A 27,158-nucleotide genomic window follows, 5' to 3' on the forward strand; every position below is an offset into this window, starting at 1 on the left:
GAAGTGCGCTGATCAAATTCCCCTTACGTTGTCTTGTGGTGGTTGGAAGCAAAAAGTTGAATGTAGTTGAGCTCAGTAGTGGGTGAAGAGGGCTTGCCCAAAGTAAGCGTATAAACACATATATATTTTTATTTGTGACTTTGTTTTTATTACTTGAGGCTGGCAAGAAGGCTAAAGCATGTCTCATGCCTAAGCTTAAAAGTGAGGTTGCAATGTTGAGCAAGGTAATTTTATGCTGAAACAAACTATGCACATTAAGGCAGTAATGGCCTCTTTCTAAATATTATTTGCTTTATACATTCTCTAAGGAAAATAATATTTTTTTACTTTTTAGAAAAATAAGTTGTTTTCTCTCTTAGTAAGCTTAACCTATGAAAATATAATTTCCCTTAGGTAAATCCCCTATCCACCTCCACTCTGCTCCTTCAGTTCATTCTCCAGTGAGCCTCTAAAGGTGATGATCTAAACATTAGTTTACTTTTTCAGTTAGATTGGTATATAAATGGTCTTACCTCCAAAGTTCTTTTTCTAAGCTAGTAACTCCATTTTGTGCCAATTCCCCCTTACATGTTAATCTTGTGGGCATAGAAATATTTTCCCTGTTTAAGTACATAATGGGAGGTGGTTAAGGCATATAATATGTAAAGAATACATGAATTTAATAATTGTCACTTCAGTTTCTCATAAAAATATAAATTTTAAGTGTACACATCGGCATTTCTATATGGAATTGTGTTTAATGAAGCATTTTCTTCCTCCAGAGAAATACCAGCCGTCAGTCAAAGCCATTAAAAGTGCAGGTCATGCATTCATCTGTTGTTGCTCACCAAAGCTTTGGTTTGAAAGTTCTAACATGGCTTGGTCACAGTATCAGCTATTCGGGTAAGAAAATTAGACGTTTTTGTTGATCAACCAAATTTTAGAATAACTTCCATCAAGGCACATTCTTACTTCTGGTAACTTGTCAATTTTTATGTCATGCGTAGACTGTCAGTAAGACATGTAAAGTCTGTAAAGTATAAGTAACTTTCAAAATTCTAAATATCTTTGTAAAGCTTGTGTGTTTTCCTTGTACGGTATTATTGTAGATTACAATGGAACAGATCCTACAATTCTAAATAGCATTTTAATATTTTTATTTAAGCAGCAAGATGATATTAAAAACGCACTAAACAAAATCATGTATATAAAATGTAAAAAGGTTGTACAGTCATCTTCAGTAACCATCTGTGACCTCAAAATATTACAATTACAGATTTCTTGTACTATTGGCAGTTTATTTCCTCCAGAAAAAAAGCGCAAATGAAGTGCAATTTTCATTCAAACTAAAAGAATAAAAAATAAGTGAAAGACAGCATTCCTAGTTCTTATAAGAAGGGAAAGGCCACTATTTGTGTATGTTTCACTACAAAAACAACACTATTGAATGATAGAGAAGCATCATTTATAGATGGGGAACTTTCACAGTTTAGTACTGTGGCAATTCACATGGCCTTAAGTATTTGACAAAGGTAAAAGGTGTACAGGAGTCCCGTGCTCAACTCCAGCTTGAATGCACCTCCTAAAGAGAGCATTTTTGGGAACTCCAGTGTGGAAAAAATTCCCCGACTGTGGTGAAATGATTTAGCCATGGCTATGTGGAGCCCGGTGTCTACCTGATACCTGGGTCCTCTGTTCTCCACATCTGTGAGGTGATGTCCCTAGCCCAGCTGCAATGCATCCGTCACACTCAGCTCTGGAGGGAAAGAAAGGGAGGTCTGTTTCTAGTCAGGTTGCAGTCAAGCTGATAACACTGCAGATCTTTTGCAGTCCTTTGTGAAACTAGGATCACATCCAACAGGTTTCCTTGGTGTGGGGCGCTCTGCGGCTTCAGATCTGAATGCAGAGCCTGTATATGCCACCTAGCAACATAGATAAGCAGGATGCACATGGCCAGCAGGCCTCAAAGCTTCTCTCACCAAAATCCGTGCCCGAGGCTTGAAACATCAGGCCTGAATGTCCTGGGCTCATTGCAAGGAAGGAATGCCCAGAACTGCATTATATCCAGAAGAGCACCAATAAAAGGACAATTTTATGAAGCGGTTGGGTGTGACTTAAGTTTATTGATCGAGAACACTAAAGATGTCAGGTGGTGGTCTATGACTGACACTGTTGAACCCGTCTTCAACAGTTAGTCATTGAGGTAGAGGTATTGGATTCCATACCACCATCTCTTTCTTGTGGAGCGTTAGTGAGGCTGAAGGGGAGCACTGCAAACTGAAAATGCTTCTGGATTACCTTGAACTGCATGTAATGTCTGTGGGACTGCTGAACTGGCACACAAAAGTACACTTCATGCACGTCTGGTGTAACCACCCAGTTACCTGTCACCATGTTATTTTACCTAATCCTTTGGCCCACGCTTACATGCTTTCTAAGGCCCAAACACTGGTTGTAAGCTCACGCCCTGGCAGGATAGAAAGTATTCTTATAAACATTTGCTTATAAAACATAAAAATATGAATTCTTTACCTACGTTGACTCGACTGGCCCTGACAGTTTTCACTACTCAGACTTGGGCTGATAAGTTCTCAGACCCTGATTTAGTAGAGGCTGTACCACCTAGATATATTATTATTAGATTTGACAGGCAGGAGAAGTGGGGCGATGGTTTAGCCATGATTTATAAAGAAACCTTGAGAATGGCTACTAAACCCATTGTTGTTGCAGACTGAGAAGCTGCTTCTCTGCTGTAAAGCTAGCCCTAATATTTCTCTTCACATACTATTGCTTCACAGACCCCCTGGTCCTAAAATAGTTTTCCTTTAGTCACTTGCCACATTTTTGGAAGGCACTGCTGAGCTGTTTAATCTCACTGTTTTAGGCGACTTTAATTTTCATCTAGAAAGGATCTCGGTAACAAGGATAACACCGCTTTCTGTGGCTTCTTTCAGTCCTTCGGCCTTAAACAGTTGGTAAGTGTTCTAACTCACTCTGACGGACATACACTTGACTGCATTTTTACTAATTTCGTCTGCCTCGATTTAGTAACTTGTCAATAAGTTACCTGGTCAGATCACAGGGCCCTTCACTTAAATTTTTTCCTTGCCATGGTCTAAACCTATAGCCCCCACAAAGCTGCAGCCCATAGTTGTGCGTGGACGGGGAAGGCAAATTTATTTGTTCTAACATCATCTTTGGCGATTCCCTCATCCATCTGGGCCAATGGGGCCAACAAATTAGTAGCTGTCTGTAATGACTGGTTACACACAGTGATAGATAAAGGGGTTCCTTTGATTAAATTAAAGCCTCTCAGAGCTTGTCCTACAGCCCCATGTTTCTCAACAAAGCTTAGGGAGTTGAAGACAAAGTGTAGAAGGCAGGAAAGAGTGTGGAGAGCCTCCTGCTCACATGATCTGAGAGCTAGGTATAAAAAATTAATTCACGAATATAAGGAGCTTATTAAGGTTGAAAAAACTGCATATTTTGCTGGCAGAATTCACAAAGCCGAAAATGTGTCCTGTGAGCTTTTCCAAACCGCAATTAGTAATGGCACCTACAGATCGGTTAGTATCTCCCTCCCAGGATCGCTGTGACAGCGACAGCTTAGCCTCCTTGTTCAAGACCAAGTTTGAATCAGTTTATACTGAATTAGGAGAGGTCCTCCCTAAGGAGGTTCCCAGTGACGTTACTGTAGATCTAGATCAGTGTAAATCCACTAATTTGTCTTTTGGCAATACAAGGGTTTTAGAGTTAGGTTTTACGCCCCTGGAGAGCTCTCACCAGAACGGATGGCAGAGCTTTTAGATCTCACTAAATCGGGCTCCTCTACCGGCCCATGTCCTGCTAAGCTGTTGCAGCAGTTCCCTTGCTAAAAAAAATAAAAAAACATGAGTCGGTATCCAAAGCCAGGGAAGATCTCCACTGGCTTCCATTCTATAAAAGAGTGGCTTTTAAAATCTTCTGTGTCGCCCGCCAACTTCTTCAATCAGTTAATTCAGTTGCTTTGAAAAACAAAATTGTTTGGTATGTTCCAACACGGTCTCTTATATCCTCCATGGCCAATTTGCTAGCTACTCCTAGTATCTTCAAAACTTCATGGGGTGGCAGAAGTTTCACCCATTTTACTGCTCATCTGTGGAACTTCATGCTTGGTCACCTTAGAAGTCAGCCTAAAATGACAACTTTAAGAAAAATGCTCAAAACCTGGCTATTTAGTCAGCCTTAGTTGTTTCCTTAGGTTTCATGTTAGGATTTTACTGTTCACTTTAGGAAAAGAGATCAGAAGAATGAAAGGTCAGCACTCATTTTTGTCGTTTAAACTGAAGGTATGACTATGTTCTGTGACCTGCCTTCCAAGTTGGCTGTTGGCTGTGGCACCATTCTTTGGTTTCACAACTCAATCTTAATAACGTATTATAGTTAAGCATCTAGGTTGTTTCCTTCTTACAGGCGACTAGAGATGTCACATTTCCACTGTAAAAAGAAAATTAGAGATGGATTTTTATACTGAGATTTCAGGCTCCTGCATATTACATATGGGCTAAAGTAGCCTCTGCTGTACATTGTAATGGTATTACCGTTCATGGGAGTTTTCTAACCATATAGCGGGACAAAGCCAAAGGTAGAGTTACTCTGTTGTCATGTCACTCCCAGGTAACTTGCAGTACCCTTTTAGTGTACTGCAGATGGCATTTTATGTGTTATATTAGTCTTATTGTCACCCTTCCTACAAACTGCAGGAATTCCATTAAACTGTAGAGGATCGTATACTGGCTAAATTGCTATTAGGTCATGGAACTCCAAAGTAACTTACATCCTTTTGATGTCCTGAAGAGTGTATTTTACTCTTTATAACATATGGTCAGATGTTCGCCCTTCCCACAAATAACTCAAATCGTTGGTATATTCCCCTTTCTTGTGAAAGAAATATTATTGTTATGATTACAGACATGACAAATAAAAGCAGTGAAAGTGAACCCACCAAAAGCATTTCGTATTTTGGTGCAAAAAAAGAAATTAAAATGAATTCACACATGTCAAATTTTAAATAGGGAATGCTCCAGCTCAGAATATGTAGAAACATGTTGCAAGATTCTGCCTTTCCTATAATGACTTAAAGTGTGCAAAAAAATAGACATATTGCTAAAAAGTTCCTATTCTTCGTGATCACTATTAATTTAAGAAAAAACAGGTAAGAAGAATAAAAAGCCAACCCTCTTTTTCTTTGCTTAAACTGCAGCTATAATTATACTGTGACATGCCTTTCACCTTGGCTACTGGCTCTGGTAGCAGGCATTTTGGTGTCACAACTCAACTATAATAAGCTATTACGGTTAAGCAGCTATGTCATTTCCCTATCATAGGTGACTTCAGATGTCACAGCTCTACTAAGACACATTTTTTTATATTGGGGATACAAAAGGATTGCAGACTTTGATGTATTATATATGATATGTTTTAATATTACTAGTTACGTTTTTGTAAAATGTTTTTCCATTTGGTTATGCTTAATAGATGGTCTAAGGCGAATATTGTGTCAAGTTGGTTTGCAAGAAGGACCTGATGGAGAAAATTCTTCACTTGTGGACAGGCTGATGTTGTGTGACTCCAAGCTGTGGAAAGGTGATGTTTCATTGGATCCTTGAACTAAAATATTTTGTTTAGATCATAGTAGCACCTTACTAATGAACTGAAAGCAAAATATTCAACTGATTAACATTCTGATCTCCAACAATGGATCTTTAACAGATTTATATGCTTGAATATTCCTCTTTGTCATGCTTGGAATCCTTGGTAGTCAATATTATAACATTAGTGTTCAGTATTCTATGGCACAACACTGAATCATCCATAAACTGTATGCAGTCTGTCCACCTGATTGTTTGATCCTAACTGGCCATTTAGGTCAGAACTCCAAGTTTTCACAGACTCAGATGGGTCAAACTTAGTACGTCGAGTCCATCTAACAGGAAACTCTCAGCGTGCTGCTCCTTTTTTCTTTTCAAAGCTGTTTTCCTCGCTCTGCTGGTGTGGGAGTGACTCCTTCACTCCAAGGGAGATTCCTTCTTGTTTCTTGTGCAGGCTAAAGACTCGTCAACCTCAGAGGATGCACAGTCAGGGAAAAGTTGCAGTTGCTGGAAGGGGACAGAGAAGCAATGTTGCAAAGTGGAGTCCTTTCTGGAGTTGCAGATTGTCTGTTCCTGGAAGGTTCAGTTGTGTAGTCCGGGTGGCCATAAGATAAAGTTAACGATGCAGAGGAGTCCTGCTGGAATCTTGCATGTTGAATCTGAGGACCCACCCAAGAGTTAGACTTTAAATAGCCCAGGAAGGGGGATTGGTCACATAGCATGGTGACCACCTACCAGGAGGGGGTTGTGGCTTCCCCTGCCTGACCTGGCCACCTCGCATTCAAGATGGCAGAATCAAGTGGCCACGGGGAGCAGCTCTGGGCACCTCCCTTAGGGTGGTGTTGGACAGAGAAGTGGTCACTCCCCTTTCCATTATCCAGTTTCGCGCCAGAGCAGGGACCAGGGGTCCCTGGACAGGTGCAAATCTTTTTATGCAAGGAGGGCACCAAATGTGCCCTTCAAAGCATACCGGTGGCTTGGGGAGGCTACCCCTCCCAAGCCATGTAACACCTATTTCCAAGGGAGAGGGTGTTACCTCCCACTCCTTTGTTCTGCCTTCCTCTGCCTGAGCTGGTCAAGCAGCAGGAGGGCAGAAACCTGTCTGAAGAGTGGCAGCAGCGCAGCCAGCCCCGAAAAAACATAGAAGACTAGTAGGAGCAATGCTGGGGTTCATCTAAGGCGACCCCAGAGTGCATGGAATCATTCAACCAATACTGTCAATCTTGGGTAGTGCCCTGTGGCCAGTACACAGGTAAAATGGTTTCCCTGCACTTACAAAGTCCAATGTACTGGAGCTGGAGTTTGCAGGGGTGCCCTCACTCACAGGTACCGGCACCCTGCCCTCTGGGCTTGGAGGGCCTACCATAGGGGTGATGTACAGTGACCTGACATAGTAACCTGTAGTGAAAGGGTGGATGCACCTTTTCACGCAGACTGCAGTGGCAGGCCTGCAGACACATTTTAAGTGGGCTCCTATCAGTGGCACAATACATGCTGCAGCCCATTGGGAACCCTCGGCGCCCATATCCCCTGGGTACCTAAGTACCATATACTAGAGGCTTACATGGGGTCACCAGTATGCCAGTTGTGGGGTGTGCTAAGTCCTAAGCAACCACATTTAGAGGGAGAGAGCACAGTCACTGGGCTATGGGGTCCTGGTTAGCAGGATCCAAGGGAACACAGTCAAAACACACTGACAGCAGGCAAAAAGCGGGGGTAACTGTGTCTAAAAGAGGGTACTTTCCTTCACTTGAGTACTACCCTACTCTCTCAGAAACAGGCTACTCTGAGGCAGAGCACGCCTCCTGGGAGAGTCTGACATCGAACCCCGAACCAGCCAAAAAGAAGTCCTCTGGCTCACTGCTTTTTTCAGGCTCCAAACCTGTGAAGTCAAGACGCCATCAACAACCTTCTTTGAGCCGCCTTGGCTAAAGGTCACAGAGCCTTTCTTTGGAGCCACCAAAGCCAAGATTGGAGCTGAAACTGAAGCTGAACCCCTCGTCCACCTGGAGTTAACCTCTGAAAACTCTGAGGCTCCCATCCTCGCGAGATTGGCCTGTTATACAGTTCCTACGAATCAAGTAGGACTCTGTATCTGGTCAACATAAACATTAGCATATAGGGACTCAGTGCACGCATACCATTATGAAATGTTGACACTATTTCTAGCTAGCTCATAGTGCCCCATCTGAACCCCTAAACACATCAGGGTACTGGATGGTTTTTGCAACCTCGAACATGACTACTCAGATTCCCAAGGAAATCGTGGAAACAGATCTACCCTTTTGTTGTCACACTGCTTACCAAAGATGAGACACAAGAAAGATGCGGAAATGCTGTTTCAAACATTTATTGCAACAATCGTATTCTTGTGTAAAAAAAAAAAAAAAAAAACATGAGATGCGATTATTAGGCAAACAAGACAAAGCCTGGTAACCAGCATTACGAAAATTGTAAAAAATAAAAATAAAATAATAATAAGAGAAATAGTTCAGCCATAGTTATGTTGGTATACTACAATCTGTTACTATCTACATTGTTAAAGCATAGTGGTACTACCTTCTGCTAGATCAATTGGAAGAGCCCGACCACCCATGCCTGGGTAAGATGTATTGGAAAGCCATGAAGCAGGTCTGGGGTAGTGCAGGCTATTGTCCTGTGCTGGATAGAGGTGAGAATCAGCATCAGAGTCAGCCCAGCTTCATCTCGGGTATGGTGTTCCTCGTTCCAGGATATTACTTGCCGAAGTGCTCCACCTTGCAGAATTTGGCGCCCTAGACAGTTTTTATAATACAAGCACTGTTCCTGTCACACTGTGTAAGAGATACAGGCTTGATGCTTTGATATGTCTCTGAGGAGCTGTTGCCACAGACAATCAGAATACTTAAGGCATCGTGTTCTGTGTGCTTAGCCTTGGACGGAGTGTACAGACAGGATGGCATCGACGATTTGAAGAAATAAGCTACATGTATAGTGAATTCTCAGTACATTATCGCATGAGTGAAAAGCCATGAAAAAGGTCGCCATCAGAAAAGAAATGCTAAGTTAAAAATGTCCATTTTAAAATTGAAGCAGGGCCTTATCATACTTCACCTCAGGCTGCGGAGCTTGACCCCAGATTTAAGCGTCTTCTTTTCATCCAGAGATGTACTGGATTCCAGCAGAGCCTCAGCAGCCAAGGCTAGCTTCCACCAGAGTCCCCAGAAGGGTCAATCCACTCCTTCTCAGTCCAATCCTATTTTTTTGTACCTTTTTTTTTTTTTGCAGGAGCAGTATATCATTGAATGTTTTTTTTAAACTCTGTTTTATTGAGTTTATATCAACGAATAAAGATAAAAAACAAACAAACAAGCAGTGCATTGTCATACGTGAAATCAGAATATCCAATGTTGTCATGAGCGGAGGTTGATGATACCTGTAAACAAAAACATGGATCATATCCATCAGACAAGCAGTACCTCTCCCCTCCCCTTCCGTAAGGACCTTTTATGGAACCAAATCGTTCATACCTCATCATAACAGCAATACACTAGTACCACAATTGGTCGTCAGCTATATGCCCAGCATAACATCCTTCAGTCAAGGATCCTCATCCGAGCTACAGTCAGAGCTCGAGTCTTAGGTCCCCATGAAGTGCTCTAACAGTGTACTCGAGGCCGTTAAGTCTTCCAGTGCCCCTTCTTCCCTGTTTGTCAATTTCATGTTTTGTTCCTCAGCCCCCAGGCACTCCGAGACATCACGGGACCAGTGAGAAGTGGAAGGGCTCCGTGTTCCCTTCCAGCCCAAAGCCACTCTTCGCTTAGCCAACACCAGTACAAGCTGCGCAAATCTGTATGGAACGCACCTACCCTGTGGTCGCTGTATAATACCCAGTAGGCAAGTCAATGGAGTCGCCTCAAGTCCCAGACTGGTAAACCGTTCCAGTTTCCGAACCACCACCCACCAAAACTGCTGCACCTCCTTACAGCCCCAGGCCAAATGGATAAAGGAGGCACCTGATTCCCCACACTGAGGGCATCCTGTCTCCCTCGTCGTATCCATCTTATTAAGACGAACAGGCGTGATGGACACACGGTGAACAAAAATCTTAAATCTATGATTACAGGAAACCGTGCGGACAAGAGACAGTGCCAGACTCCAGTCCCCGTCTTCTAAGGGGTTCTCCAACTCTCGATCCCAAGCCCTATGCGCCACACACTCGAACCCCACACTGTCCCCACGCAGCGCACTGTAAAACAGAGTAACCAGGTGGGAATCCTCTCCCCAATTTATTAACCCATTCAACATCTTTGACACCACAGGTGCCACCGGGAACCCAGACCAGACCTCCTGGGCCACACTCTCAATCTTGGCATATTGTAAGAACTGTCCAGCCCTCAATCCAAATGTATCTCGCGCCTCCTGAAAGGAAATAAACTCACCATTGGGATATAAATCACCCGCCACCAAGCAGCTACCCATTCGCCAAGCCTCCATTGACATAATCATTGAATGTTAATGTTTAATAACATACCTTAGAGCAAGTATTCCCCTGATACAGCAATGCTACTATCAGAACACAATGTGAAATTAGTGGGACAAAGTAAAAATATTACAGAGAGGTATCTTTGGATATTTCAGGACTATAATATGTCAAATAGTTCTCCCACACTCAGTTGTGCTTTGTGGACAGCTGCAGTGTTCATAAACCTGTTAATCTTGGGTCCTACATCAGTGTAGACTAGCTTTCCACTTTGCAATAATAAGAGACATCAAGGCACTTAATGTCTCAGCGTTATCCCTATCTCATAGTGACTTCTAGTTGCAGATTCCTTACCTTTGAATTTCCCCAGGCATCAGACTGGATCTAGAGATTTTTCTTCGAGCAGTACCTCTGAGCGCCGTCAGGTGGTGTTGGTTGACTCCGCGGGTGCTGTTGGCATCGTGCTTGCCGTGATGACGTTGCGGTCGTATATAGGCGCCACCTGGCGCGCTGACATCAGTTATTTTCTTTCTGCGCCAGCCTACGCGCAGATCTGGAGAGAGCTACCTCAGTCATTTTTTTACTACATCGACACGTTTGTCGAAATTATTGACGAATTCGTGGATGCATCGAGGGATGTCCCGCAAGGCCAGATTCAAGTCCTGCGACTCCTGTCACTGAGCTATGTTGGTGACTGATGTGCACCTCGTGTGTCTTTGGTGCCTGGCGCGCGATGACGACCCAAAGTCGTGCTCAGAGTGTCGGGCCATGAACCTGAAAACTTTGAGGGAGCGGTCGCTAAAGCTCATGGCGGCCCGACACTCGACTCCACGGTGCTCACAGTCTCGTTTAAGAGGAAGATCTCAAGACCGGCCGCAAAGTCACCACCACCCATCGTCACAAGTAGAAGCCAAAGGACAATCGTTCTTTGAATTCACCCCGTTGATTGGATGATACGACACAGAAAGAGCGTTGATGCTTTAGGCCTCCGTCAACGGAGCCTTCCTCTGGGTCGGCTCCGCGCTTCCCCGACTTTCTAGGAGCCAGAGCCACCCCTGCCTAACTTAAGGAATTTTACGAGGCCATGCACCTCATTTTTGGGCGGTCCGACCCACTGTAAGGAAATGCCTCCTTGGCATGGTTACCCCCTGACTTTTTGCCTTTGCTGATGCCAAGTTATGATTTGAAAGTGTGCTGAGGCCTGCCAACCAGGCCCCAGCACCAGTGTTCTTTCCCTAACCTGTACCTTTGTTCCCACAATTGGCACACCCTGGCATCCAAGTAAGTCCCTTGTAACTGGTACCCCTGGTACCAAGGGCCCTGATGCCAGGGAAAGTCTCTAAGGGCTGCAGCATATCTTATGCCACCCTGGGGGCCCCTCACTCAGCACAGACACACTGCTTGCCAGCTTGGGTGTGCTAGTGGGGATAAAACGACTAAGTCGACATGGCTCTCCCCTCAGGGTGCCATGCCAACCTCACACTGCCTATGAAGTATAGATAAGTCACCCCTCTAGCAGGCCTTACAGCCCTAAGGCAGGGTGCACTATACCATAGGTGAGGGCATAAGTGCATGAGAACTATGCCCCTACAGTGTCTAAGCAAAACCTTAGACATTGTAAGTGGAGGGTAGCCATAAGAGTATATGGTCTGGGAGTTTGTCATGCACGAACTCCACAGCACCATAATGGCTACACTGAAAACTGTGAAGTTTGGTATCAAACTTCTCAGCACAATAAATGCACACTGATGCCAGTGTACATTTTATTATAACATACACCCCAAAGGGCACCTTAGAGGTGCCCCCTGAAACCTTAACCGACTACCCGTGTAGGTTGACTGTTTTTAGCAGCCTGCCACACACCAGACATGTTGCTGGCCACATGGGGAGAGTGCCTTTGTCACTCTGTGGCTAGTAACAAAGCCTGTACTGGGGTTGAGCTCCTAGGCCCAGGGGGACCCTTAAGTGAACAGTTGTGTAAGGGGCAAGAAACCTGTCCCTCTCTTGAAGGCCTGAGGCAGCAAGCTGCTGAAGAGTCCAAAGGAAAAATTACAGGAACACATAGAGTCTATTGGGAAGATGGGCTCCTTTACACTGAGGCAAGAGATCCCAAACCTGGTGCCACTAGGAGAGTTGTAGTGCCTCAGGAGTTTAGGGAGTTCATTCTGACCTTAGCTCATGATATTCCTCTTGCTGGGCATTTGGGACAGACCAAGACGTGGGAGAGGTTAGTCAACCACTTCTATTGGCCCAACATGTCTTAGAAGGTCAAGGAGTTTTGTGTCTCCTGTGCCACCTGTCAAGCCAGTGGTAAGACAGGTGGACACCCAAAAGCCCCCCTCATTCCACTTCCAGTGGTGGGTGTCCCCTTTGAAAGAGTGGGTGTGGACATAGTGGGTCCACTTGAACCTCCCACAGCCTCAGGGAACCAATACATACTAGTAGTAGTGGATCATGCTACTAGATACCCTGAAGCAATTCCCCTTAGGTCGACTACTGCCCCTGCAGTAGCCAAAGAACTCATTGGTATTTTTACCTGAGTGGGATTTCCGAAGGAGGTGGTGTCTGACAGAGGTACCAACTTTATGTCAGCATACCTGAAACATATGTGGAATGAGTGTGGGGTGACTTACAAATTCACCACACCATACCATCCACAAACCAATGGTCTTGTTGAAAGGTTTAACAAGACATTGAAAGGCATGATCATGGGGCTCCCTGAAAAACCCAAAAGGAGATGGGATGTCCTCTTGCCATGTCTGCTTTTAGCCTACAGAGAGGTGCCTCAGAAGGGAGTAGGGTTTTCCCCCTTTGAACTTCTGTTTGGCCATCCTGTAAGGGGACCACTAGCTCTTGTGAAAGAAGGCTGGGAGAGACCTCTTCATGAGCCTAAGCAAGCTATAGTGGACTATGTACTAGGCCTACGTTCAAGGATGGCAGAATATATGGAAAAGGCAAATAAAAACCTTGAGGCCAGCCAACAGCTCCAGAAGTTTTGATATGACCAAAAGGCTGCTATGGTTGAATTTCAGCCAGGGCAGAAAGTCAGGGTTCTGGAGCCTGTGGCTCCCAGGGCACTCCAGGACAGATGGAGTGGCCCTTACCCTGTGCTAGAAAAGAAGAGTCAGGTCACCTACCTGGTAGACCTAGGAACTAGCAGGACCCCCAAGAGGGTGATCCATGTGAACCGCCTCAAGCTCTTCCATGATAGGGCAGATGTGAATCTGTTGATGGTAACAGATGAGGACCAGGAAGCTGAGAGTGAACCTCTCCCTGATCTCCTCTCCACAGACCCTAAAGATGGCTCAGTTGATGGAGTGATCTATTCAGACACCCTCTCTGGCCAACAGCAATCTGACTGTAGGAAGGTCCTGCAACAGTTTGCTGAGCTCTATTCCCTAACCCCTGGTCAGACACACCTGTGTACCCATGATGTGGACACAGGAGACAGCATGCCTGTCAAAAACAAAATATTCAGACAGTCTGACCAAGTTAAGGAAAGCATCAAGGTGGAAGTCCACAAGATGCTGGAATTGGCAGTCATTGAGCACTCTGACAGCCCCTGGGCTAGCCCAGTGGTCTTAGTCCCCAAACCTCACACCAAAGACGGAAAGAGAGAGATGAGATTTTGTGTGGACTACAAAGGACTTAATTCTGTCACCAAGACAGATGCCCATCCCCATTCCAAGGGCAGATGAATTAATTGACAAACTAGGTGCTGCCAAATACTTAAGTACCTTTGACTTGACAGCAGGGTACTGGCAAATCAAAACGGCACCAGGAGCAAAAGAAAAGACAGCATTCTCCACACCTGATGGGCATTACCAGTTTACTGTTATGCCCTTTGGTTTAAAGAATGCCCCTGCCACCTTCCAAAGGTTGGTGGATCAAGTCCTTGCTGGCTTGGAGTCCTTTAGTGCAGCTTATCTTGACGATATTGCTGTCTTTAGCTCCAGCTGGCAGGATCACCTGGTCCACCTGAAGAAGGTTTTGAAGGCTCTGCAAGCAGCAGGCCTCTCTATCAAGGCATCCAAATTCCAGAGAGGGCAGGGAACTGTGGTTTACTTGGGTCACCTTGTAGGTGGAGGCCAAGTTCAGCCACTCCAGCCTAAGATCCAGACTATTCTGGACTGGGCAGCTCCAAAAACCCAGACTCAAGTCAGGGCATTCCTTGGCTTGACTGGGTACTATAGGAGGTTTATGAAGGGATATGGATCTATAGTGACAGCCCTCACAGAACTTACCTCTAAGAAAATGCCCAAGAAGGTAAACTGGACTGTAGAATGCCAACAGGCCTTTGACACCAGTTCTCAAAGCTCCAGATTACTCTAAGCAGTTCATTGTGCAGACTGATGCCTCTGCACATGGGATAGGGGCAGTTTTGTCCCAAACAAATGATGATGGCCTTGACCAGCCTGTTGCTTTCATTAGCAGGAGGTTACTCCCCAGGGAGCAGCGTTGGAGTGCCATTGATAGGGAGGCCTTTGCTGTGGTTTGGTCCCTGAAGAAGCTGAGACCATACCTCTTTGGTACTCACTTTGTAGTTCAGACTGACCACAGACCTCTCAGATGTCTAATGCAAATGAAAGGTGAAAATCCAAAACTGTTGAGGTGGTCCATCTCCCTACAGGGAATGGACTTTATAGTGGAACACAGACCTGGGACTGCCCATGCCAATGCAGATGGCCTTTCCAGGTTCTTCCACTTAGAAAATGAAATCTCTCTTGGGAAAGGTTAGTCTCATCCTCTTTCATTGGGGGGGGGGGGAGGGGTTGTGTAAGGAAATGCCTCCTTGGCATGGTTACCCCCTGACTTTTTACCTTTGCTGATGCCAAGTTATGATTTGAAAGTGTGCTGAGGCCTGCTAACCAGGCCCCAGCACCAGCGTTCTTTCCCTAACATGTACCTTTGTTTCCACAATTGGCACACCCTGGCATCCAGGTAAGTCCCTTGTAACTGGTACCAAGGGCCCTGATGCCAGGGAAGGTCTCGAAGGGCTGCAGCATGTCTTATGCCACCCTGGGACCCCTCATTCAGCACAGACACACTGCTTGCCAGCTTGTGTGTGCTAATGGGGATAAAAAGAGTAAGTCGACATGGCACTCCCCTCAGGGTGCCATGCCAACCTCACACTGCCTATGAAGTATAGATAAGTCACCCCTCTAGCAGGCCTTACAGCCCTAAGGCAGTGTGCACTATACCATAGGTGAGGGCATAAGTGCATGAGCACTATGCCCCTACAGTGTCTAAGCAAAACCATAGACCTTGTAAGTGCAGGGTAGCCATAAGAGTATATGGTCTGGGAGTCTGTCATGCACGAACTCCACAGCACCATAATGGCTACACTGAAAACTGTGAAGTTTGGTATCAAACTTCTCAGCACAATAAATGCACACTGATGCCAGTGTACATTTTATTGTAACATACACCCCAGAGGGCACCTTAGAGGTGCCCCCTGAAACCTTAACCGACTACCCGTGTAGGCTGACTGGTTTTAGCAGCGTGCCACACACCAGACATGTTGCTGGCCACATGGGGAGAGTGCCTTTGTCACTCTGTGGCTAGTAACAAAGCCTGTACTGGGTGGCGGTGCTTCTCGCCTCCCTCTGCAGGAACTGTAACACCTGGCGGTGAGCCTCAAAGGCTCACCCCCTTTGTTACAGCACCCCAGGGCACTCCAGCTAATGGAATTGCCCGCCCCCTCCGGCCACGGCCCCACTTTTGGCGGCAAGGCCGGAGGATATAATGAGAAAAACAAGGAGTCGTCACTGGCCAGTCAGGACAGCCCCTAAGGTGTCCTGAGCTGAGGTGACTCTGACTTTTAGAAATCCTCCATCTTGCAGATGGAGGATTCCCCCAATAGGGATAGGAATGTGACCCCCTCCCCTCAGGGAGGAGGCACAGAGGGTGTAGCCACCCTCATTGGCTACTAACCCCCCAGACCTAAACACACCCCTAAATTCAGTATTTAGGGGCTCCCCAGAACCTAGGAACTCAGATTCCTGCAACCTAAGAAGAAGACTGCTGAACTGAAAAACCTGCAGAGAAGACGGAGACACCAACTGCTTTGGCCCCAGCTCTACCGGCCTGTCTCCCACCTTCTAAAGGCACTGCTCCAGCGACGCGTTCCCAGGTTCCAGCAACCTCTGAAGCCTCAGAGGACTACCCTGCATCTAGAAGGACCAAGAACTCCCGAGGACAGCGGCTCTGTTCCACAAAGACTGCAACTTTGCAACAAAGAAGCAACTTTGAAACAACACACGTTTCACGCCGGAAGCGTGAGACTGCACTCTGCACCCGACACCCCCGGCTCGACTTGTGGAGGACAAACACCACAGGGAGGACTCCCCAGCGACTACGAGACCGTGAGTAGCCAGAGTTGACCCCCCTGAACACCCACAGCGACGCCTGCAGAGGGAATCCAGAGGCTCCCCCTGACCGCGACTGCCTGCTTCAAAGACCCGACGCCTGGTAAAGACTCTGCACCCGAAGCCCCCAGGACCTGAAGGATCCGACCTCCAGTGTAGGAGCGACCTCAGGTGGCCCTCTCCCTTGCCCAGGTGGTGGCTACCCCGAGGAGCCCCCCCTTGCCTGCCTGCACCGCTGAAGAGACCCCTTGGTCTCCCATTGATTTCTATTGCAAACCTGACGCTTGTTTGCACACTGCAGCCGGCCGCCCCCGTGCCGCTGAGGGTGTACTTTCTGTGCTGACTTGTGTCCCCCCCCCGGGGCCCTACAAATCCCCCCCTGGTCTGCCCTCCGAAGACGCGGGTACTTACCTGCTGGCAGACTGGAACCGGGGCACCCCCTTCTCCATGGAAGCCTATGCGTTTTGGGACCACTTTGACCTCTGCACCTGACCGGCCGTGAGCTGCTGGTGTGTTAACTTTGGGGTTGCTCTGAACCCCCAACGGTGGGCTACCTTGGACCCAAACCTGAACCCCGTAGGTGGTTTACTTACCTGCAAAAACTAACAAACACTTACCTCCCCCAGGAACTGTTGAAAATTGCACAGTGTCCAGTTTTAAAATAGCTATTTGCCATTTGTGTGAAAACAGTATATGATATTTTGCTAATTCAAAGTTCCTAAAGTTCCTACATGAAATACCTTTCATTTGAAGTATTACTTGTAAATCGTGAACCTGTGGTTCTTAAAATAAACTAAGAAAATATATTTTTCTATGTGAAAACCTATTGGCCTGGAATTGTCTTTGAGTGTGTGTTCCACATTTATTGCCTGTGTGTGTACAACAAATGCTTAACACTACTCCTCTGATAAGCATACTGCTCGACCACACTACCACAAAATAGAGCATTAGAATTATCTCTTTTTGCCACTATCTTACCTCTAAGGGGAACCCTTGGACTCTGTGCATGCTGTTTCTTACTTTGAAATAGTACATACAGAGCCAACTTCCTACACCCACCTTCGACTCCTTCGGGCACAGGTGAGTCGGTTGGGGTTCCCTTGGTTTCAAAGCCGTCTGCTTCGGCCACAGCTCTGGAAGCCCCCTCCGGATCCAATCGCGGATCCTTTCCGACGCCAGGCGTGCCACGGCGACTTTCCCCAGTGTCGGGTCAGATGCCGATGCTCCCGACTTCAGATGGGCCCGCAATCGACGGGGATCCCATCCTCATAACTGATGACCCGGAGCCGGAACAATGTTGATTGACGCTGATTCCATTCTCTATCGGCTCTCCTGGGCCAAGGGTTGATCCAGACCCTTATTCTTGTGGGTATGGATATGGGGATCGTATGGAGGGGACACTGGACCCTTTAGAATACCAGCTTGACCCCCAAATGGACTGGCTTCAGGATGTTGGTGATGCCAGTGGTCTAGACACCTCCCCTGACACTGATATGCTCTCTCCTTCTATCGTGGCTACGGAGGAGGGTGCTTCTTATTCTGTGGTGGTGAGAAGGGTGGCTGAGGTCCTGGACCTCGAGCTACCTTCTGTGGAGGTTAGGCCTAACATCCTAACCGACATGCTTCAACCGGGGTCTTCCTCCTCTGAGCCCCTTGTACCCTTTATTGAAGCACTAACAGACGTCTTTTTGGGTACTTGGTCCAGACCCAGCACAGGGTCTCCTGTGAATAGGATGATTGCCCTTCCCCATCGGCTGCGCCGTCAGACCCCAAATTCCTCACCCAACACCCCACGTCTGAGAGCATTGTCCTCCAGGCTTCTTCTTCTGGAGCATTCCCTGCTGCACCCCCTGATAGGGGATCAAAAAGACTGGATAATTTGGGGAAGAAGTTGCTTTCGTCCAACAGTCTAGTGCTGCGGTCCGTGAACACCACACGCCTTATGGGCCGCTATTCCCATACTCTCTGGGATATGGTTGCGCAATTGCTGCCTGCAGTTCCGGAGGAGGCCCGGACTGTCCTTTCCCAAGCCGTAACAGATGGGAGGGATGCAGCTAAGTTCATGTTTCCTTGTGGACTGGATACGACCGACTTTGGGCAGATTGATTGCATCGAAGGTGGCATTGAGATGCCACACCTGGCTGAGAACATCTGGCTTTTCAGGGGATGTCCAGCAGTCCTTGGTGGACATGCCCTTTGATGGCACACGTCTCTTCGGAGACAAGGTGGACACGGCCCTCGAGAGCTTTAAGGATTCCCAAGCCACAACCCGGTCCCTTGGCCTTGCACCCACTCCCAGGCCCCAGCAGTCCACCTTTCGTGGCTACGGAAGGGGCACCCAACTGCGTCCTTTCCCCCCCCCCCGGCCACTGACCAGCGCATGGTGTACAGCCCCTGCGCGGCTGCGGGATCCCACGCCGCCGGGGATCAGGGAGACAGCGGGTCGCCCAGTCCACCCCCACCTCTTCTTCAGTCTCCAAGCCTTCCTAGTCTGCGGGTACATCAGGAGCCAGTGGGTGGCAGGCTACGCCATCACCTGCCCCAATGGCAATCCATTACCTCAGACAGGTGGGCCCTCCAAATGGTCCGAAGGGGCTACTCCCTCCCCTTCGAGACATCTCCAGCCATGCCACCTTCATACAATCCGATATCGGAGGATCATATGGCGCTTCTCCATTAGGAAGTCCAAGCCCTTTTGGCCAAAGGAGCTATACAGAGGGTTCCATTGCCAGAAGTAGGTTGTGGTTGCTTTTCCCACTACTTTCTGGTTCTGAAAAAGGACAAAGGTCTTTGAGAGACTGAAGATCTAATATGGGCCAATCTCTTCCTAAAAAAGGAGAAGTTCAAAATGTTGACATTGGCTCACTTCCTAGCTGCTTTGGATCCCAGAGACTGGATGGTAGCGTTGGACTTGCAAGACGCATACTTCCACATTCCCGTCCTGCCGGCCCACAGACGTTACCTGCGATTCGTGGAAGGTCACAAGCACTTTGTTTACCATGCTCCCCTTTGGCCTTGCCAGTGCCCCTTGGATGTTCACGAAAGTGATGGTAGTTGTGGCAGCTCATCTGCGCAGGTTAGGGGTCCCAGTCTTCCCATACCTTGACGATTGGCTGTTGAAGGCAAACTCGCCCCAGACAGTCATCTCCCACCTCCAGACTACGGCAAACCTTTTGCATTCGCTGGGGTTCACTATCAATGTGCCGAAGTTACACCTGACTCCTTCTCAGACGCTTCCTTTCATCAGAGCTGTTCTGGATACAGTGCAGTTTCGGGCATATCCTCTGGAAAAGCGAGTCCAGGATATTCAGGCTATTATACCGATGTTTCAGTCTCTATCCTTGATTTCGGTGAGAATGACTTTGAGGCTGCTGGGCCTCATGGCCTCCTGCATCCTTCTGGTTCGAAATGCCAGATGGCTTATGCGGACTCTGCAGTGGGACCTGAAGTTCCAGTGGGCACAGCATCAGGGGAATCTCGCTGACAAGGCCATATCTCGGAAGGATGTGCGAGAGACCTGCAGTGGTGGTGAACAAATCAGGATTGGGTCAAAGGCAGATCCCTCTCCTTTCCCCAACCAGCTCTTACGGTCGTGACAGATGTGTCACTCCTGGGATGGGGTGGCCACATGGGAGAGGCAGAGACCAGAGGCATCTGGTCTCCGGCGGAAATCGGGCTCCATATCAATCATCTGGAGCGCCGAGTGATTTGACTAGCATTGAAAGCATTTCTTCCCTCCCTCGAGGGGAAAGCAGTGTAGGTGTTCACAGACAACACCACCGCCATGTGGTATTGCAACAAACAAGGCGTAGTGGTCGTGGACCATTTGTCAAGAGGCCCTTTGTCTCTGGACTTGACTGGAACATCAGGGCATTTCCCTGGTGGTTCAACAACTGGCATGCTCCTTGAATGCCAGAGCAGACAAACTCAGACGACGATGCATCTCCCTCCGGACGTGCCGCAAGGTCTCTTCCTGCAGTGGGGAGAACCTTGGTTAGACTTGTTCGCCTCCCTAGAGAACGCGCAATGTCGGCTGTTTTGCGCGTTGGAGTTTCCAAGGCGGCGCTCGCTCGCGACGCTTTTTGTCGTGAGTAGAATTCAGGCCTCCCTTCCGCCTTTCTGCCTATACCACTTATGCCCAGAGTTCTGAAGAAGATCAGGCAAAGGCAAGACCAGGCCCAAGTAGCACTGGTGGCTCCGGACTGGGCACAGAGAGTCTGGTATCCCGAGCTTTTGAACATGGCCATAGTTCCTCTGATTAGACTGCCTGTAGGAAGTTGGCTCTGTATATACTATTTCAAAGAAAGAAATAGTATGCACAGAGTCCAAGGTTTCCCCTTAGAGGTAAGATAGTGGCAAAAGTAGATCATTCTAATGCTCTATTTTGTGGTAGTGTGGTCGAGCAGTAGGCTTATCAGAGGGTAGTGTTAAGCATTTGTTGTACACACACAGGCAATAAATGAGGAACACACACTCAAAGACTTACTCTAGGCCAATAGGTTTTTATATTGAAAAATATATTTTCTTAGTTTATTTTAAGAACCACAGGTTCACGATTTACAGTTAATACTTTAAATGTAAGGTACTTCACTTAGATACTTTAGGAACTTTGAATGAAAACAATATCATGTACAGTCTTTGTAAAAATGTCAATAAGCTATTTTCAAAGTGGACACAGTGCAAAAATCAACAGTTCATGGGGGAGGTAAGTAAAGGTTGGATTAGGAGGTAAGTAAAACACTTACAAGTCTCAGTCCTGGGGCATAGGCAGCCACCGTTGGGGGTTCAAGGCAACCCCAAAGTTACTACACTAGTAGCTCAGGGCCGGTCAGGTGCAGAGGTCAAAGAGGTGCCCAAAACACATAGGCGCCTATCGAGAACAGGTGTGCTCTGGTTCCAGTCTGCCAGCAGGTAAGTACCTGCGTCCTTGGGGGGGGGGGAGGGGGCAGACCAGGGGGGTACACAAGTAGGCACACAAAACACACCCTCAGCGGCACAGGGTGGCCGGGTGCAGTGTGCAAAGCAGGCGTCTGGTTTTGTATAGGTTTCAATGGAGGGACCCGGGGGTCACTCTAGTGGGGCTTCTTGGGTCAGCCACCACCTGGGCAAGGCAAGGCAGAGGGTCACCTAGGGGGTCACTCCTGTGTCGAAGTCTGGTTCCTTCAGGTCCTGGGGGCTGCCGGTGCAGTGTTGGTTCCAGGCGTTGGGTCCCGTGTTACAGGCAGTCATGGTCAGCGGAGCCTCTGGATTCTCTTTGCAGGCGTCGCTATGGGAGGTCTCTGGTTAGTCACGGGCTCGCAGTCGCCGGGGAGTCCTCCCTGAAGTGTTGGTTTTCTGCAGGTCGAGCCGGGGGTGTCGGGTGCAGAGTGTAGAGTCTCACGCTTCTTTGTTGCAAAGAAGTAGCTGGTTTTGAACAGGGCCGCTGTTCAGGGGAGTTTCTTGGTCCTGTAGTCCAGGGCAGTCCTCTGAGGCTCCAGAGGTCGCTGGTCCCTGTCGGATGCATCACTGGAGCAGGTTTTTGAGGTTGGAGACAGGCCGGTAGGGCTGGGGCCAAATCAGTTGTCGTCTTTCTCCTTCTCTGCAAGCTTGTAGGTCAGCAGTCCTTCTTCGTTCTTCAGGTTGCAGGAATCTGATTTCCTGGGTTCAAGGTCGCCCCTAAATACTGAATGTAGGGGGGTGTTTAGGTCTGGGAGGGCAGTAGCCAATGGCTACTGTCCTTGCGGGTGGTTACACCCTCTTTGTGCCTCCTCCCTGTGGGGAGGAGGGCACATCCCTAATCCTATTGGGGGAATCCTCCAAAACCAAGATGAAGGATTTCTAAAGGCAGGGGTCACCTCAGCTCAGGGCACCTTAGGGGCTGTCCTGACTGGTGGGTGACTCCTCCTTGTTTTTCTCATTATCTCCCCTGGACTTGCTGCCAAAAGCGTGGGGTGTGTCCAGGGGGCGGGCATCTCCACTAGCCGGAGTGTCCTGGGGCATTACACAAAGCCTGAGCCTTTGAGGCTCACTGCTAGGTGTTACAGTTCCTGCAGGAGGGAGGTGTTAAGCACCTCCACCCAGCGCAGGCTTTGTTTCTGTTTTCAGAGAGCACAAAGGCTCTCACCCCAGGGGGTCAGAAATTCGTCTCTGAGCAGCAGGCTGGCACAGACCAGTCAGTCCTGCACTGAAGGATTGGGTAAAATACAGGCGGCATCTCTAAGATGCCCTCTGTGTGCCTTTTTTTATAAATCCAACACTGGCATCAGTGTGGGTTTATTATTCTGAGAGGTTTGATACCAAACTTCCCAGTATTCAGTGTAGCCATTATGGAGCTGTGGAGTTCGTTTTTTGACAAACTCCCAGACCATATACTTAATATGTCCACACTGTACTTACAATGTCTAAGAATGGACTTAGACACCGTAGGGGCATATTGCTCGTGCAGCTATGCCCTCACCTGTGGTATAGTGCACCCTGCCTTAGGGCTGTAAGGCCTGCTAGAGGGGTGACATACCTATGCCACAGGCAGTATTTTGTGTGCATGGCACCCTGAGGGGGATGCCATGTCGACTTTGCCTTTTTCTCCCCACCAACACACACAATCTGCAATGGCAGTGTGCATGTGTTAGGTGAGGGGTCCCTAAGGTTGGCACAACACATGCTGCAGCCCTTAGAGACCTTCCCTGGTCACAGGGCCCTTGGTACCACTGGTACCTTTTACAAGGGACTTATCTGTGTGCCAGGGGTGTGCCAGTTGTGGAAACAATGGTACATTTTAGGTGAAAAACACTGGTGCTGGGGCCTGGTTAGCAGGGTCCCAGCACACTTCTCAGTCAAGTCAGTATCAGGCAAAAAGTTGGGAGGGGGGTAACTGCAACAGGGAGCCATTTCCTTCCACTGCCCCTTCGGGAGGATCTTCTGTCGCAGCAGCAGGGGAGGGTCCTCCACCTGAACCTGTCAACTCTGTGGCTTCATGCGTGGAGATTGAGCGGCGACAGTTGACGCCTTTTGACTTGCCACCCGAAGTCTGTGACGTTATCTTGCCAGCCAGGCGTCCCTCAACCAAAACTGTACGCCTGTCGTTGGAAGAAATTTGTGGCGTGGTGTATCAACAGTTATGTCGATCCTCTATCTGCTCCTCTTTCTCAAGTTCTTCTCTTTATTCTTTCCCTTGCCCTAGCCCACATCACAATGAAGACAAGGTGGAGAGGTCTTGCAACCCATCTTCTGAAGACGTGCTCTAGTGTAGTATACCGGTGTCAGAATTTAAATAATAATAACCTAAACCCCTCTGCATTTTCCATCCCCCTGGCTGTAACTAACGTTTCTTGCCATTCGCCATCTTCCATATCTCTTTCATCCATTTGCCAACTGCTCGAACCTGGGGAAGTCTGTCAGGTGAACGAATCACCAATGTTTTATAAGTTTGAAAGCTTTTCTTGGTCAACAGTGGAGTCATTGTAAGTTTGGCTTCTTGTGGGCTTAATTCAGAAATTTCATTTATGGTGGCATGGTAATATGTAACTAGGAAGTAGTGAAAGAACTGTGTTTTAACTAGGCCAAATTATTCCTGCATTTGTTTGTTTCTTCATTGCTATATTAGTCACAAGAGACCCACAGAGAGAAATACCCGGTGTTCCTGCAAAAGCTTGGAGACCCTCCCCAGCAAGACGGCGGTCACCCACAAATGTGTTGGTTTATTAACCACCACAAAATGTCTGATTCTAATATGCCAAGAAGTTGGCCATACCCAACCCATCATCGAAGGGGAATTTACAACATTTTGCTGGAACAATGTGTGTAGTCTTGTTAAGCCACAGAAATGACATAGTTAACACTGTCATTTGCCTAAAGCAATGTTAAGGGATTTTAAAGTGGATCCTTTTTAAGGAATATGGCATCCTCAGTTTATTTTTTAGCACTTCTGTGAGGGCATTCTCCTCCAAAATACTCAGGAAGATGTCTGTTTAACTGAAAAGCTAAAATTGTGGACGGGTAATGCTCTTAACTGCTTTCAGTGGTAACTAGCTCTCACTGCGGCCATTGAAAAAAATCCTGAATCCCTTACATGGCTGTATCTTAGCCTCACTTGTCTCACACCCGTTCCCCTTCACCTTTGTGAAAATCTGCATTTTTCCTCATTTAAAGTTATGATCCTGTGCTACACACGTGCACTCTTTCTTCAGCTCTCATTCTCACAGAAGTGGTGGCAACACGATCATGCGAAATCAGCTGTTGCGGTTTCATATTCTGTGTCCCTTCCAACTCCTGCCTTCTCCGCAATGATTGACTGTTGGTCAGCCAATCAAAAGAGGTGGGAACCTGGAGACCGAGCTCAGCTCTTGTGTAGCTCAGAGCACGCAGACTCCTTAGGTTGAGTCACCAAAAAACTGCCACATTTGGCAGTGCCTGCCTGCTCTCACCACTTTTTAGGTACTCTTAGCATGCAAAGAGGATGAAAATGAAGCTTCCACTAGTTTATGCCCAGTGGATGTCTGTGCAATGTGATAACAGCAATGTGAATAGCAATGTGCATAGCGCACAGCAATGTGTATAGCCACGTGACAGCAGCAGACCATTTAGTCCTACCTTTTCTGTGACTGGTGGACTTTTCCCCAAACACCTTTTATAGGTGTGCTGTCCGTGTTAAAAACTATTGTCAGTGTTACTGCTCATTATTAAGAAAACCTTCGCTTGAAGGTAATCTTATAGCTGGCAAACTTGGTGACCCCTTGGAAGTTGGAGCGAAGGAGAATTCCTGTTTTAAATAACTCACTTCATATTTTGGGGTTTCATTAATCTACCTTTGATAATTTTTTTATAAAGATCACTTTGATTTTTTGTGTGTTGGAATCTCTTAATATTATCTTCTGGTTGACTTCTAAATGTGTGCATAATTATCTCTTACGTATTTAAACACTTGCTCAGTTTAACCTTTAACCACATCATAAAAGCCTTTTTATAGCTCATATTTCTTCGAAATCTGTTAGTAACGAGTTGAAAATCAGACCATCTGTAGGAAGTTGGCTCTGTATGCACTATTTCAAAGTAAGGAATAGTATGCACAGAGTCCAAGGGTTCCCCTTAGAGGTAAGATAGTGGCAAAAAGAGATAATACTAATGCTCTATTTTGTGGTAGTGTGGTCGAGCAGTAGGCTTATCCAAGGAGTAGTGTTAAGCATTTGTTGTACATACACATAGACAATAAATGAGGTACACACACTCAGAGACAAATCCAGCCAATAGGTTTTTATATAGAAAAATATCTTTTCTTAGTTTATTTTAAGAACCACAGGTTCAAATTCTACATGTAATATCTCATTCGAAAGGTATTGCAGGTAAGTACTTTAGGAACTTCAAATCATCAAAATTGCATGTATACTTTTCAAGTTATTCACAAATAGCTGTTTTAAAAGTGGACACTTAGTGCAATTTTCACAGTTCCTAGGGGAGGTAAGTTTTTGTTAGGTTAACCAGGTAAGTAAGACACTTACAGGGCTTAGTTCTTGGTCCAAGGTAGCCCACCGTTGGGGGTTCAGAGCAACCCCAAAGTCACCACACCAGCAGCTCAGGGCCGGTCAGGTGCAGAGTTCAAAGTGGTGCCCAGAACACATAGGCTAGAATGGAGAGAAGGGGGTGCCCCGGTTCCGGTCTGCTTGCAGGTAAGTACCCGCGTCTTCGGAGGGCAGACCAGGGGGGTTTTGTAGGGCACCGGGGGGGACACAAGTCCACACAGAAATTTCACCCTCAGCAGCGCGGGGGCGGCCGGGTGCAGTGTAGAAACAGGCGTCGGGTTTGCAATGTTAGTCTATGAGAGATCTCGGGATCTCTTCAGCGCTGCAGGCAGGCAAGGGGGGGATTCCTCGGGGAAACCTCCACTTGGGCGAGGGAGAGGGACTCCTGGGGGTCACTCCTCCAGTGAAAGTCCGGTCCTTCAGGTCCTGGGGGCTGCGGGTGCAGGGTCTCTCCCAGGCGTCGGGACTTTAGGTTCAAAGAGTCGCGGTCAGGGGAAGCCTCGGGATTCCCTCTGCAGGCGGCGCTGTGGGGGCTCAGGGGGGACAGGTTTTGGTACTCACAGTATCAGAGTAGTCCTGGGGTCCCTCCTGAGGTGTTGGATCGCCACCAGCCGAGTCGGGGTCGCCGGGTGCAGTGTTGCAAGTCTCACGCTTCTTGCGGGGAGCTTGCAGGGTTCTTTAACGCTGCTGGAAACAAAGTTGCAGCTTTTCTTGGAGCAGGTCCGCTGTCCTCGGGAGTTTCTTGTCTTTTCGAAGCAGGGGCAGTCCTCAGAGGATGTCGAGGTCGCTGGTCCCTTTGGAAGGCGTCGCTGGAGCAGGATCTTTGGAAGGCAGGAGACATGCCGGTGAGTTTCTGGAGCCAAGGCAGTTGTCGTCTTCTGGTCTTCCTCTGCAGGGGTTTTCAGCTAGGCAGTCCTTCTTCTTGTAGTTGCAGGAATCTAATTTTCTAGGGTTCAGGGTAGCCCTTAAATACTAAATTTAAGGGCGTGTTTAGGTCTGGGGGGTTAGTAGCCAATGGCTACTAGCCCTGAGGGTGGGTACACCCTCTTTGTGCCTCCTCCCAAGGGGAGGGGGTCACAATCCTAACCCTATTGGGGGAATCCTCCATCTGCAAGATGGAGGATTTCTAAAAGTTAGAGTCACCTCAGCTCAGGACACCTTAGGGGCTGTCCTGACTGGTCAGTGACTCCTCCTTGTTTTTCTCATTATCTTCTCCGGCCCTGCC

The 27,158-nt window shown here is 47.5% G+C and overlaps 1 protein-coding gene across 3 annotated transcripts in view; it reads left to right on the forward strand.

Annotated features, from left to right (window-relative positions):
* UBR2 (ubiquitin protein ligase E3 component n-recognin 2) overlaps positions 1-27,158 on the forward strand; it is a 1,248,744-nt gene that overhangs the window by 117,493 nt on the left and 1,104,093 nt on the right. For all 3 annotated transcript variants that reach the window (XM_069233963.1, XM_069233965.1, XM_069233964.1), the window contains exons 8-9: positions 762-882; positions 5,497-5,604. In XM_069233963.1, the coding sequence (XP_069090064.1) occupies positions 762-882; positions 5,497-5,604 (229 nt within the window). The remainder of the gene's footprint in view (positions 1-761; positions 883-5,496; positions 5,605-27,158) is intronic.

This window comes from Pleurodeles waltl, chromosome 5 (genome assembly GCF_031143425.1).
Source record: "Pleurodeles waltl isolate 20211129_DDA chromosome 5, aPleWal1.hap1.20221129, whole genome shotgun sequence".
NCBI classification, from domain to species: Eukaryota; Metazoa; Chordata; class Amphibia; order Caudata; family Salamandridae; genus Pleurodeles; species Pleurodeles waltl.